This window comes from Triturus cristatus, chromosome 1_2 (assembly GCF_964204655.1).
Source record: "Triturus cristatus chromosome 1_2, aTriCri1.1, whole genome shotgun sequence".
In the NCBI taxonomy this organism is placed as follows: Eukaryota; Metazoa; Chordata; class Amphibia; order Caudata; family Salamandridae; genus Triturus; species Triturus cristatus.
Window position 1 is genome coordinate 946,411,525 of NC_140580.1, and position 15,925 is coordinate 946,427,449.

Sequence of the window (15,925 nt, forward strand, 5' to 3'; positions counted from 1 at the left end):
TCCCCTTATCTTTTTCTGAACTTCAAACAAAATTTTCATTACCGTCATCTTTTAAGGCACAGTATAATCTTTTGCTTCCTTCTCTTACCCAATATCTTCTTTCTTTATCATCTGTCCCCAATCCACCCTCAAGATGCTCCACCCATTTTCCCATATTAATTTCTTCTCCTTCAGCTTCCTCTCTATATAAACATTTATTTCTTTCCTCGGAAAGGGTCAAGACGAAGACTGAGTTGACATGGGAAAAGGATCTAACAGAGTGCTGGTCGGCCCCCATTTGGGATAAACTGTGGCTCAAAATCCATAAAACTTCTAGAGCTGCTAACACCTCTCAAACCCTTTATTTTATTTACCAACGCATTTTATTTACCCCAGCTAAACTAGCCTCCTTCACAACAAATTCTTCATCTACATGCTGGTCTCATCCCTGCACATATGCTTTTTGATTGTCCCTCTATTTCTCCCTTTTGGCAATTAGTTTGGTCCCAAATTAATAAAATCTTTAAAACGAATGTTATCTCCTCACTGGCCCCAATCACCATCTAATTTTAAATTAGTAGATGTATTACTAGCAGTAGCCCTCCATTTAATAACCTCTTACTGGAAACAGGCAGACAAAGTTACTTTTAAAGCATGGTGGAATGCCGTCTGTTTCCATCATAGACTTGATACTAATTACATTACTCCTATATCTTTCTCTATAAAATAGATCTTTTATGGCTCCCTTTAACTTCTTACTTAGCCTGGGCAGCCTCTTCTACTGCTGCAACACTCAGGATGAAGTTTGGAAACCTCCATAATGAACTGTGTTGTCTTTTTTTACTTTTTCAATTATCTCATTATTATTACTCCTTACATTGTATTCCTTATCATAATATGGTATTTACTCTTCAGATGTTTTTTATGCTTACAGTGATTATTTTCATAAGCTATTTCTTATTTCGTGATATAAAGTTATGATATACTTTCCTTCCCTTTTTTTTCTCCCTCCCTTTTAATCCCCCCTCCTTTCTTTTACCCTTTTTTTTTTATTCTATAGAATATGTTATCTGAGAGTGATTGAATTTTAGTTTTACCTCTCTCTTTAAAAGTTTTATATACTTAATTGAGATGTATTGTACTTTTTTGTACATGTTGTTTTTCCTCTACTTTGTTTCTTTGCTGAATAAAATCAAACTTAAAAAAAAAATACAATTAAACAAACACATAGTGATCTGCAATCGTCCAAACTGTCACATTTGTAGGAGGGTGATCAGGGCACGAGTCGCGGGTACACGCAAGTGGATGGCGTCCACCCACTTTTTAGGTCTTGCTGAGTCAGCGCGCATGCGCTGCTCGGAGAGCCTATAGTAAGGGCTTTAAAAAATGCTACCGCCGGCTACAGCTTGCAGTGCATGTGCGCGAGCGCGTGCTTCAGCAGAGGCGCCATATGGCAGGATTACTGCTGCGTGCGCACCACACGCGCACATGCACTGCAAGCTGTGGCCGGCGGTAGCATTTTTAGCTTGCTAATCGCGGCACCGGTGCTTTACTTTTAACATTAAAAGTAAAGTGCCGGTGCCGCAGTTATAGCAAAAGTAAAGAAATAGAAACAAACATCTATTTCTTTACTTTTGCTATAATCGCGGCACCCGCGCTTTACTTCGCCGGTGCCGCGATTATAGCAAAAGTAAAGAAATAGATGTTTGTTTCTATTTCTTTACTTTTGCTATAATCGCGGCACTGGCACTTTACTTTTAATGTTAAAAGTAAAGCACCGGTGCCGCGATTAGAAAGAAAACAAGCATTGGCATAGCCAATAGGTCTCGCCTTTGGGACCTTATAAGTGTTTAGCCATGCAACAGTTGCATAACTAAATACTTATAAGGTCCCAAAAGCGAGACCTATTGGCTATGCCAATGCTTGTTTCTCTGGGTGTACGCCGTCCACCCTACCAAGAAGTTGGGCCCCACTGAAAAAGATGCTGCATTCGTCCCGGTGTAGTTTCCAAACACCGGGACACTTTCTGCAGCGTCTGCACGTTGTTGTCTGCTTTTGATCTGCAACAACGTGCAGGCAGGGAGGGGGCTCTCTTATTTCTGACTACTGCTGAGCTCATACCAAAGGCCGAATCTGGGGGGTCGTCAGGCCTCCTTTTGTTGGAGTCTCCTGACTGGCAGCAGTCAGGAGCCTCACACCTAGAAAGCAAATGCAGCAGAGGGGAAAAGGCTCACACATTGTTAGCACTTCACACGCAGCTTTTCACTTTGTTCAGGCTCTGTTTAGGAGATATGCATGCACTGTAAGAACGTCAGATGTGCTGATCTTTCCCAGTATTTGCACAAAATAAATAGCATTTATATGGCACATACTACCCCTGAGGAGGCGTTGTAATAATTTAAATATCACAATTTTTTCTTTTAAAGCACTATGGGTAGAGGAAGCTTTACGCTGACAAAAGGCAACATTGGTTGATGTGAAGCTTGCGAAAGTGTGAATCTTCTGCCTAAATCAGGAGGGTTTGCAAGTATACTCGAAATGTGCTCAAGTTTACACATGATAGAACTGCTAAACATATATGTGAGGGCTTAAGATCTGATGTCACATCTTGTGATGCCACTTCCTGTGATGTCACACGCTGTGATGTCACGCGCCTCATGCGCCATGATGTCACACGCCGTGATGCCACTTGCATACTGATTAACTAGGTTAGTTCACCCACTTCTTTTTTTAGGACCTGTGCCCTGAGTGTGATGCTTACTAGGGAGCGTTTAACTGGCAAATATCAGCAATGCCAGGCCCAGTTGGTAGTGCAAACTGCAGGGGCATCCGGAGCAATATCAAAAGTCCTGGCACTTTTTTTAACGAATTAAGCACTGCTTGGGAGCCTCGGAACTGCTTTGTGCATAGAATCAATGGTTTGATGAAAGAAGATAGTTTGATGGGGGAGTGATGCAAGGACTAAAGCCCCGTGTTTAGATTGCAAGCTGAAGGTCCGACCTGCTGCTCAGTTTTGGATCCGATTGTACTTTGTCCGTCATCTCGGTAGGTGATCTCAGGCAGACCATCTTATGAATGAACATGAATCCAAGAATTTTAGCAACTGGCATTTCTAAAATTGTTGCCCAAAACGATTCCCGAGGCGCATGTGACTAAGCGAGCGAGACATGTAAGGTCTACTGTTACCGTCCACTGTCTTTAGGCATTCAGGCCCTTCAGGCCCTTCAATCCTTTCAGCACTTTTTCTGGCCTACTGCATCGGGCTGGCGAGGGCCTGCTGATCCTGTCTATTTCTACCACTTGCCCACCCCATTCATGAGTAGTGGCGGCTGGCATCTGTGGGGGCAGGTGCACGTGTGAAAATAATCTAAAAAAAAAAAAACGAACCTGGAGCTGAATATGACGTCCTTCGGTGTGGATGTCTTCTTTCTTCCACAGCAGCCCGGCCACCAGGAAACTCCTTGCCCAATCCTGGCGCTGCTCACATGCAGCATGTGAACAGCTCCCTGATTGGAGGGAGCAGCCTCACTCTTAAGACAGCTGGGTTGAGAGGTTTAAAGTGCGCATGTGTGGCTTGCCGTCTCAAGACTGCCGGCCAAAAAGACATCCGCACTTTAAACAGGTGCATAAGGCAGCCCAGCCTCCTCCCTGCTGCTGTCACTCAGCAGCGGCCCTGCCCCTGTCCTGACGCTCTGTTCAGGATGGATGATGGAAAAAAATGGTAATGAATTATCATTTTATTTTTCATGTCTGGGGCTTTGGGGGTAATGTAAGTGGGGGGAACGCTCCAATGGAGGAGCCGCCCCTGTTCATGAGGTGGACATAATCCCTGTAATTTATTAAGAACTTGTTTGGAGGATGATTAAACCTATGAAATGGAGCAGGCAGATGAAATCTATGAAAATAAGGGACCACACAAGCCCCAGAGCCACTTCCCAGTACACAAGGCTTCTTGACCATGTGGTGTTCACTTCTTCTATTGAGCCACATTCGATTTTTCAGGTGCCCAGGCCACAGCTAGGATTGGATAGTGTTTATGTGAGTACAGTACCTCTGTTTTACTTTTGTCTTCATATTACTGCTTGGCAGCTTTTCTGGCAGACTTCTGGTGTATGGGTGGTTGGGGTGCATAATGGCCATTGGCAGGTTATAGGGCTGCCCTCCACTAGGGATTTTTTTTGAGTTTTTTCTGTTCTGGAAACAAAGGAAAAAACATCATGGTGCAGTCTAAAACCACAAAACAATCATCAGTAAATCAGAATTTTCTCTTTTCATTCAGTTGACACTTTCAATAAAATGTTCAACAAATATATAAAGATGGAGTTACATTTAGGGATATTCTAATATTCTTAGTGACGCCGTTCCCTCCAATCCCCTGTAGGTTACGAAAACCATGGAACTTTCATTTGAAAGAAATGAAACTGATCCTGAAATGTGTCAATAGATGTTACTATACAGCAACGCATGAATATGACACTAAACTACCAATGCCCAACTCCATACCATCAACTCCTAAGTTTAATTTTTTACTTTTTACTAATGATCCAGCTAGTAAAGGACACTGGACAATATTGTGAGACTTTTCCAAGTCATAGTAAAAAAATTGCAAAGATATGAAAAAAGTGTCCATCTGTTCATTAGCCCCTCCTTTCTCAGAAGTTGCCTGTCTCTAGAACCGGCTAAGAAGTAGCTACCATTGCAGTGCTAACCTACTACGGATATAGGCCGCCGAGGTCAGGCCAAATGTAAATACTGGCAAGAGGCAGCAATAAGGATGAGTAGCGTCTCAAGGCAGTTTTATTTTGTCCATTGAATGTACTTGGTATAGCCAAGCCAAGGTCCAATGAGGATCAACATGAGTTGCTATGTTTAGCAATTGCCCCAATGCTGGACTGCCCAGTGCATTGGAGATCCTCACCGAGGTGGTGGGGACCTCTGTGCCTACAGTACAGCACTCGTGCCGCAGATGTACTGTAGGCTGAGTGCATAGCAAACGCCATGTTTTTTGGTCCACTGAGCATTTAATTCTGATTTCAGAAACAAATCCCTGGAACGGGAATTTGTTTCTGAAAAGCAAAGTGACAGTGGCCTGGCACGCAGGAAGTTCATAGTTGTGCGGCATGGCCTTTGTTTGTTTTCCCTTACCGGGTCCTTCATGCTCCACATAATGGGCCCAGGCAGGGAAAATCAGAGATGGCTGCTCCCACTTTAACTTGAGTGGGCAACCATGTGATGCAGAGTCAAGTGATGTCAAAGGCGAAGCCAGTTGAGGTGCTGGTTGGTTACTGCCAAAAACTCAGAAGATAATCCCCCCTCTAAATTTTGCAGGTGAACCATGATGAGGTCAGTGGAGCAAGAGGTCAGTGGAGCAGCAGATCCACAAATGTTTACCAGAGCTCCTGCTTCACTGAACCCTAAACGGCACCTTGGCTTGGTTACATTCTGGTGATATAGTCCATCTATCATTACACAAAAGAAGAACAAGCCACACTCACTGTTCTGCAGACTGAGAGTTTGTTGAAGTCAGAGGCTTCGGGAATGTCAACACTCAGTTCTTGAATTCCAATACGTAAGGTCTGTTGCCCTCTGAAAAAATAATGGAAAGTGTTGACTGAATTACGATGAGAAGATGTATAGAAGGCCTTCAATAAAACAAGCAATGGCACTAGATTTGCGAAAATTGAAGCAAAGACTGCAATAATCATGTCACAACAAATGTCAGCCTTCAGGTTCACTCAGACAATACGCTTCTGCCTTAAAAGTGGATACATCCAAAGGGACGTTTTTGATGGAGTGTTGAGAGACCCTGAGGCAGCTTCACCCTTGTTAACACCTGGGACTAACCTCTTTCCAGGATAACACTAGTTGTGTGAATGAGACCATTGACATTTTGGGTGTGACTCATACTATATTTCGTTACATGCTCTAATTTTCAAGGCCTAGTTAGGTGGGAGGTTTGCATGAAAGTTAACCAGTGTTGCACTCTTTCCAGTACTTGCACCATCAAACATTATATGTAGTGTCCTTTACAGAAATAGATATGATCCTTCCCAAAGGGTGGCCACTAACGGTCTTTATTACATTACAACACTGCATTTTAAATTCATGTTTATGTCGGGACGATGTTACATCCGCGGCATATAACACACTGATAAGGCAACTTTGAGCAGGTGGAGCATTACAGCATTTTAAAATTGAGGGGAAACAATCAAGTTTATCTTGGCATCTGCCTCATAAATGACATTGAGGCTCGGGCAGACGCCTGCAATTAGAACTGCGTCTTTCTCTATAGCGTCTTGCCCGGGAGCATGCAAAGGACCATGCCACACACGGGGCTCTGGTTTGTATGTCTTCATTCAACTTCATGCAACCATTCACTAAATGTACTGCGTCATGAATTTTATTTACCACACCAAGATACCTCCCAATCAATTATGTAATGCTTGTAAGGAGTCTGCATAGACCCACTAGAGTCCTCGTGCACATAAGCACACGACACGACATTGCCCCCTTTGTTAAATAAAAGTACAGACAACATATATGCATTAGATCTCCTCAATGAGTAGTCGAGGTACTCGCACCAGTCTTCCAGATCGAAGTGTATGAGGTAGGGGAAGGACGCCCTCATCTGGCATCTCAGATGATGAACCAGATGCTTGACTTGGGCCCTCAGGTGGAATTGCCTCCCTCGTGAGGTCTGGAGTCGACAAACATCGAGGCAGATGCTTAAAGTGCGACGAGTCTCTGGTTATGGTCTTTCCAGGTCGCTGAGTGGTCATCATGTGTCCTTTACTGTCCACAACTGGCTCAGCGTCAAATGGACAATCAGTTTTAAGGGTCTGTTTTTGCTTGACAAGGGCCCGGTCTCCTTTTTTTAAAACCGTGTCCGAGTGCATTGGCGCTTATTGGCATAAGCATTCATCTTGCTCATGTTGGAAGTAACAATGACACAAACCTCGTCTGGGTCGATTGACCAGCTAGTGGTCTATTGTGGGAGCTTTGTTCCAAGGGCTCTCCTGCACAACAAGGTGGCAGGACTTTCACCGGCTATAGAATTGGGAGTAGATCTGTAAGCATGGACGGCTGGACACAGCACTGACTTGAGATCAATCCCTTCTAGTGCAGCTTGCTGAATCATTCTCTTTAAGGTACTCATTTATCGCTTGACCACGCCATTTGACTGCAGCCAAAGAAGCATGCTTTTCTGATGCTTAATGTTCAAACGACCATGAAAGTCCTTAATCTCCCTGCTATTAAAGGGTTGGCCATTGTCAGGTTTAAGAATGGAAGAAACACCCCACGCTGAAAAAATATCCACATTCTCTATAACTCTGTCACGGGTTGTTGATGATAAATCTTCCACTACGGGAAAACATGAGTACTCATCGATAACCACCATGAGATGATATCCATTACTGAGGAGCCCAAAGAAGTCAACCGCAAGTCTCTCCCATGCCTGTTTAGGAAGGTCAAACATATTTAGCAGATGTTGGGTCTTCCTGGGCAAAAGGCAGTTACACAGATGACATACTTTTTTATTTCCCTTTCAACTCGTTCATCAAGTTGCAGAAAACACACTCGATCCCTGGTGAGCAACGCCCGGTGGTCCATGATAAGGGTGAAATGTTTTTCATACAGAAACACCTGGAAGTGATCACAAGCCTATACAACTGCTAACTTGGCTCTCCTTTTTGGGTTGAGAGTAAGCATGTTCATTCTGAGATAGACTCATGCTAGCATAGGTCATAATGTGTCTCTGTGCATCTGGCTGTCCATTGTGTCGGGCAAGGATCGCGCCCAACACCACCAGGCTTGCATCAACTACAATCTTAGTGAGTAGTTTAGGATCAAAATAAGCCATTTTAGTCGCATTTTCAATTGCATGTTTAATTCTCTTAAAGCTTTGTTCACACTCAGAAGTAAATTTAAACAGAACATTCCACCTTGTAAAGCCTCTTAGCCGCGCTTTCACGGTGGCGAAATAACGAACTGTATCTGGAACAGTAACTGGCCATGCCTAAAAAGGATCGCAGCAGGAAACAACATCTTCTGGGAGACAAGTTGATGACAATGCTCGTACTTTTTCAGGGTCAGAGTCATTCCTTTATTAGAAAAGATGTGGCCAAATCATTTTAACTGTTTTTGTGTAACTCATACTTCACTTCTCTACATTCAAAGTGAGACCTGCATCAGCAAGCAGAGGGCACACTTGTGTGAGTGCCTTGTCATGCTCCTTTCGGGTAGCCCCAAACACAAGGATATTATCACTCTAGTTAAAATCACTCTAGTTAAAAGCATGTGTGACAGGTTGAATCATTCGACGAATGACACCCTGAAAGATTTCAGCAGCTGACAACGCACCAAAACTAACTCTTTTATATTTGTAGTAATGTCCCTACAGTTTTCTTCCAGCTCAAGTTGATGGTAGCCTTTGTTCAAATTAAGACGGGTAAAGACTTTGGCACCATCCAGTTGTGTGATCATGTCTGCGATGTGTGGACCTGGAAGTCTCTCTCTCTCGTTATTGCTTTTTTAGCCTGGTGCATATCAATCCAGATGCACACTGAACCTTCACTGTCCTTTTTTTGCACCACTAGAATGGGTGAGACCCATGCCGTAGGACCAGTCGAGCGTTCAATGATGCCATGCTTTAACAGTGCTCCCAGTTCCTTCTCAACGGCTTGCTGTATGTGGAAAGCAAAGCAACTGTGTCGCTGGGCAACAGGGCGAATGTCTTCATTGATGTGTAGTTGCACCATCATTAGGTTTTCCAAAGTCTATGAAAAAATGAGGGGAATTGACTCACTATTTCAGAGTGTGCATTTAGGTTGTAGTTAATAGAGATCAGTCCCATGTCAGCAGCAGTGCTGAAACTAACTAAGCATGCACTCGCAGGAGTACCTTGTAGGACATTAATTGTTTTCTTATGTTGCACGGTCACAACGAATGATCCTAGACTCCGAAGTGGAATAGACACTGCCCATGTGTACACCTTTGTTGTCAACGGTGTACGAGGTGGTGTCGTGGACAGTTTGTTGTATTTTTTCTGCTGGCATGATGTTTATCGATGTTTATCGATGCACTACTGTCTATAACAAATGTTATAGGACACCTATTTACTTTGAGCGTGATCTTAGGGCAATGTACAAATGAACTTAATTGCTTCACATAGCGATTCTTTTATCATTTGTGTTCCTCAATGCGAGCAGCCAGTCCTACATGTGCACATCGTTCAGTGACCAACATCATCATCGCACATCCATATTCATTATCGTCACTCACTTTTGATGTAGAAGAGTCTTTGGATGATGACTTTGATGACGATCGACTTCGTTTTGTTTCCACTTGCCTCGGTTGATGTGGCCATATGGCCTTGTGGGCATAGCCAGGGCGTTTCTGGAGCTTTCTGGTGTAATTTCTTTTCTCATCTCATCGTGACACACTCAGTTTCTCTTTTGCTTGGAAGACCATTAAAAAATAGTTTTCCTTCCTGCAGCCTTTGCACTTCTGTCCAATGGCGGGGCATTTGCTTTCATGTGGAAAGGAAAATCCACAGCAGAAACACAACTTCTTTTCCTTCTGCGACATCACTTTATTGACCTCTCTCTTGTGTTTTGGCATACTCTTCACGCTTAAAGATGATTCACTCTAAGCCATTCGGGCCTTCATATCAGCAGCTTTTTGATCTGCACCTTTCTCTACTCTTACAGTTAAGAGCACTTTCTCCAAACAGAGTGTTTCTCATAGCATGTGTCTTCCGAATGAATGAGACAAGCCACAGTTAATGACTCTCAGATGCATTACTTCTTTGTCATTTAACTCACTTACTTTAAGGTGCTTAATGTGTATCTCTTGTCTCTCAAACTCATCCCATCCTCGTCACTAGTTATAGAGTCCTCCCCAGCCTGGGAGCATGCAAAGGACCACGTCAAACATGGAGTTCTGATTTTCACGTCTTTATTCAACTGTATGCAACCGTTAACTGAACGTACTGCTTCATAACCTTTCTTGACCACACCCAGACTCACCCAGATACCACTCAAACGATTACGTAATGCTTGTACAGAGTCCTCTGAGGACCACTAGAGTCCTTGTGCATATAAGCACACAACACAGCACCTACTTTCTCCTTCTGTCACAATTTTCTGTCTTTCTCTTCTTCCTTTCCCCCTTTGTGTTTTTCTCTCTCTTCCTCTTGGTCAAAGTCCAATGATTAAAAATACCTGCCGGTTCCCAAAAATTAGTGTTGTGAGCCCCGCCTGAAAACATCAGCTCAAATTAAGCACATGTGCTGGTAGAAAGTGCCTTCAAGGTTTTTTTTTTAAAGAACTAAGTTATACAACTTAGCTATAGGATAAACATATACCTATAGGTGAGATTTATCTCAGAGTGTGTGTATCATGAACTTGTATATTATGCATTAGTCATATATGTATATACAAAGCATTTCTATTAAATTAAAGTAATTGAATGATCTAAAAGGAGAACAAACAAAAGGTGTGTAAGAAACAAAATTCGTTTATATCAACAAATGGTAATTAGGGTACTTAAAATTCAGACAGTTATACAAAATTTGGAAGGAAGTAATACATTCAATGATTCCTTCACTACACAAAGTATCAAACACTTTTTCAATGATAACCCTCATAGCGGAGTCAAGGCCAGTAGGCTAGTAGAAAATGGGGCTATTTGAAAGAACTTCAAAGTTTCTTTTTTTACAGACAGTGGTATTAAGATTATAGGTTTGTTCGCTTTAGGGCTGCAGCTGTGATTTTTGCTTTTCCTGTATTCTTGTTTATAATTCAACAGGAGCATATATATACGTAAGGAATATAGAATAGCACAGTTTCTAAAAACTGTAATACCCTCACCTCTTAGTTTGTGGGGAGACCCTCTGAACTTGGACACCTGGAAATTCCATACAGGAATTTTGTTTTTTGAGAGGGGCAACTTAGCAATAAAAACACTAAGCACTGCTAAGACCAAGGTAATATTTTTCCAAATATAAAATTCTTTTAAATGCACACTTGTAAGGATGTGGTTAGTATGGTTTTGAGCACATAAAAATAAGATTTAACATTCGTGGTAGGAATTGTTAACAATGTTTTACAGATGGATTTTGTTCTACCCTCACTGATTTTTTTATATCCAGTGTAAAGACTTCGGAAGAATGATACGAAAATACACATCCATTTTTGCCCATATTTTTAAAATGGTTTTCAACAATAGTATTATTTTACTTGTCCTGATGAATGTGCAAGACATTAAGTGCTAATACATCACATAAACTCAGGGCCATATGTACAAAGGCATTTTACATTTCCTAACAGTGCGAATCACAATTTCGGCCTGTTAGGAAATGCAAAATGCCATTTCGGTATTAAGTAAGGCATTTGTGGTAGTGCAAAATGCGATTTCTACCTAGTGGAATCATATTTTGGAAATTCCAAGAAAGGAAATCGCAAATAGGGATTTCCAAATTGTGAATTGCTAACGACATGTACAAAGGATTTCCTAATTAAGACTAGTCGCAAAATGGGCCATTTAGGAAATGCAATTACCATAAATTCGGATCTGGTGGAAACCAGTTGAAAACTATAAAAAGGCACCTAAAATGCATTTGGCTCTTTCACAATGGCATCCCTGTATGTTTTGGAAAGGATGATGAGGATTTTGGCTGGTATGCACAGAAGGAGTAGGAGACAGGAGATGATATTTAGGTTGATGGTCACCCTATTTGAACATAGAGGAAGAGATGTTTCAGAATTACAGGCTTAGTAGTGAGGTAATCCTGTTCTTAATATCTACATTGCAACTCCAGCTTCAGACACCAGTGCTCACGAGCAAGGCAATCCCACCAAATGTACAAGTATTGTGTTGCCTACACTTCTTAGCATCTGGCAGTTACAAGGAGGTCATAGCAGTAGCAGGGAGGTGTCACAAAATGCCTTTTCTAGGTTATTTCACTAGTTCCTGAACATTATGGTTAGCAAGGTTAACAAATTCATATATTTCCCAAATACCCCCCAATCATTGCAACAGACCAAATTAATGTTCTACCAGGTAGTACAGTTCTCCAAAGTCATTGCATGTGTTGATGGCACACACATTGCCATATGCAGCCCCCAGCTAATTAACTCAACACAGATACAGAAAAAGATCAAACTCGCTCAATGTGCAATTAGGGTGTGATGTCTCCTGTATCATAACAGACCTTGTGGCCAGATTTCTAGGCAGCACCCATGACTCCTTTATGTTCCACCACAGTGGAATACAAAACCAACTGTCAGGGTGAATTTGGGGATGGTTTTCTAATAGGTAAGAGAATTGCGAACTCAATGAATACAGTGCCCAGAACAGTTTGTGTAATGTGACCAAATGATTTTCCTTCTCATGCGCTTAAGGAGACAGTGCATATGTCATGCGTCCCTGGATACTCACACTATATCTAACTCCAAGGACAAGAAATGAAAGGCAGTACAACAGGGCACACAGGACAATGCGCTCCATCATTGAGAGGACCTTTCGGATACTGAAGTCTAAATTCTGCTGCCTCCACAAGAGCATCGGAGCACTACTGTACAGACCTGAGACGTGCTGTAAGATCATCGCCACATGTGCCTTCCTGCACAATATCACAATGAGAAAGGAGGGTATGCACAACATCACCATTGATGGAGAATCTGACTCAGATGATGAATTACCACCGCTACAGGTGCAGCAGGAAGGGACACATGCAGCAGAGGGTCATGCAAGACGCGCAGAGATCACTAACAATTATCTTTGAGATAAGAGTGAGTACAAGTAAGAAATGGACATCACAATGATGGTAATGTATGGTGCAAACCTGTAAGATGCCCTTTATTCAGTTTGTGACAAACATGTATCCCTCCTAAAACAACAGTATCCATTGTGGATGTTACATTGTGTCAACTATACAACAGAGTATGTAAATACAAACGAAAAATCTGTACACTCATGACTCTGAGTGTTCAGTGGATTCATTTCTTCCAGCCTCTGGGGTTGGGTGCCTTGTCAGCAAAAGAGGCCTGTGTAAGTGTGGACATGTCAGACTCAGAAGTGTGTCGACATGTACGCCTGGTACTGCATGCCTCCTACATAGATGAGCCACTGAGGCTAGAACCCTCTTCGCTCTCAGGTGGGGGCAGAATGTTGGAGACAAAGAGGTTGTGGGTCTGTATATTTTCCAGGGCTGTGCTCACTTGCTCTTTAAAGCAGTGCCCCATGTCAGTTTGCAGGTGTACAGTTCTCCTTGTCAGGGTTGTTGTGGCCACTGCCAATCTGCTAATGGAGCGGGTGAAGACATCAAAAAGTGCCAGGTACAGCCTGTGCCTCCGTCTCTGCACACTGTGTTCTTTCTCCATGGCAGTAATCCACCTGTCTCGCCCTTTCTGCATTTTCTGTATGTAGCTTGACATTCTTAGCAGATGACTATTGACAGTCATGATTTGTTTGGTTTGTAGGCACTGTACAGAGATGATAGACTTCTCTAGCCCACCAAACAGAGGAGAACTCTCTGCCATATCGTCCGACACATTCTCATTGCCGACTGTTGCTGGTTGTTCTCTACGCTGTCTGTGTGTCCTGCCCACAGGTGTTGTTGTGCCTCTGCTTAGGGATTGTCCCTCATCGTCCACAAAGAGTGGTAGTGGTGCAAGGCTTGTTCTTCAAGTAGTTTGGGTTGGACTGATGGGCATAGGGGTTGCTGGTGTGCAGCCTTAATTGTTTCTGACACATCCTGGGTGTGACAGAAATGCATGTGCATAGTTAGTGTAAATAAATGGCTCATGCCTGCTTACAATATTGTTGTAACAGTGCTTCATGTGCCTGACATGAGGGTGATGAACAGGTCTTTGTAGTGTAGTCGTCAGCCCACAGTAAAGCATGCAACTATGGTGTACTACAACTCCTGTGATGCATTGCCAAGGTAGTGCAAGCATCTCAATGAATTCAGATTTGCTCTGATGCTATTTTTTTGAGGAATTACAAACATTACGTTATGTGGAGTAAGTAAAGGGGAGTTGACTTACCCTGGCTGGTGCCTGCAGCATTAGAGGTGTCAATATCAGACACTACCACCACACTTTTCGGTTCCAGTGTCCCCTCAATGAGTGTCTGCATGGGAGTTAGAGGAGGGTGTTTGGAGGGTCCACCACCTGTGCCATGACCCTCAACCAGCCTGCTGTTAACCTTTTCCTTTGTGTGGGATCTTAAGTCATGCCACCTTTTGAGGATCTCTGGGATGCTTCTCTGTGTTACGCCAAGGGAATTCACCTTCTCCAAGATGCTGTTCCATATCTCAGGCACAGAGAGAGAGGCCTTCCTGAATAGCTGGTCCATATGGGCCACGTATTTCCCTGTTAGGAGCGCCAGCTCCTTATCTGAGAATTTCAGCTTCGTACTCCCAGATTCCTTGTCCCCATCTTGTTTGGACATGGTGCAGTGCAGTCAGAGGTATTCCCTTGCCAGTAGTGAGACAGGTGCACTCCTCCATTCCAGCACCGTTCTAGGCCTATGGGTTGTGACCATACCCTGTATTTGTAAATGTCCTGGTCTGACATCATCATTCTGCATTCTAATTTGTGATTTTCTATTAAGAAATTGCAATTTTGCGATTTCCAAAATTGTGATTTCCTAATTGTGAATCCATAGGAATTGCTATTAGTGGAATCAAAAGCTACATACATCTTGTTTTGCGATTCCTTAATAGCGATTTCTAATTCGCTGTTTGGAAATCGCAAATCCGAAAATTTGTACATAGGGCCTTCAATGACTACATTTAAGTGGAGTCACTGATTTGATAAAGTCTTTATAGTGTATATATGAAGTTTTTAAAAACAATTTGCCATCTCAAACAGGCAGAACAAACTGGGAATTTCCTGGATTGAGTGACAAATTTGAACTTGTTTAGTATACACAGGTCTTGCATGTTTTTTGTTACATATCCATACAGGAGGCTCCAGTTGAGCTAGGGGATCAATAGGGTGGCAGTACAACGTTTGACCAACACATGAATTTGCCACCAATGCAGTGTTAGGAGTTAGATTTTAGAAAAAAACTCATTGACATTACACTATAAGATATTTTGAGTGACACCACAAATAATTTTGGCACAATGAAAAAAAAACATGGGTGAAGCCAGAGGGGCTTCTCAATTGTGCCTGCACAAAGATTTTTGAAGCACTATTCTTTTATATATCACACCTTGAGCTTTTTGATCTTTCATGGTTGATACTAAACACTATGGGCTAGAGTTAAATGATTGGTATTTATTGGGAGTACAATTCTCCTAAAAACTGAATTCCAAAAAGGGCTGGTAAAAATCAAATCTAGCTAGATTGCACCATTGTTCTCTGTAAAAATTAACAAACATCTGATCTTCGTTAAATCCTTTTTTGGTACTAAACGTGGTGTTTTGAGGGTGGATTATGTGATGTTTGGAGGGAAGATTTAGTGTTTCTCTCTGTCCTATTAGTTGAAGGATATAAACCTCCTAAATGTACCCTCTACCACCTGCGCTGGAGTAACGTCTAACAGTTTGCTCACCAGCAAGCCCGGAACCCAAAAACTACAATACACCCCATGATATGCTGAACACAATATAATGGGGTGCAATCATCAGGTCAACTGCTTTGTCAGTCAATCATCAAAACATATAATAGCAGAAATTTAAAATCATGAACCAATGCAAACAATATTAAAAGAGTTCAATTGCAGCACCTTTCAATGACATTCATTATAACAAATAATGGTTTATTGTTATACTTCATTATGAATAAAGCATGAAACATTGAATATTGTGCAACAGGAGTCTTTTTTCAAATTTTGTACCTGCTACAAAGCCATCTCAGGACTTCACAACAAAGGACCCTGCATTCTAGAGCCCTAAAACTAAAGTCCGAGCTCCAAGAATGCTTGTCAAACG

General features: G+C 42.3%; 1 protein-coding gene across 4 annotated transcripts in view; it reads right to left on the reverse strand.

Annotated features, from left to right (window-relative positions):
- The window catches only part of C1_2H9orf43 (chromosome 1_2 C9orf43 homolog), a 285,830-nt gene that overhangs the window by 175,585 nt on the left and 94,320 nt on the right, over window positions 1-15,925 (reverse strand). For all 4 annotated transcript variants that reach the window (XM_085609947.1, XM_085609948.1, XM_085609945.1 and 1 more), the window contains 2 exons: window positions 5,475-5,565; window positions 4,031-4,173 (listed from right to left, as the gene is read on the reverse strand). In XM_085609947.1, the coding sequence (XP_085466073.1) occupies window positions 4,031-4,173; window positions 5,475-5,565 (234 nt within the window). The remainder of the gene's footprint in view (window positions 1-4,030; window positions 4,174-5,474; window positions 5,566-15,925) is intronic.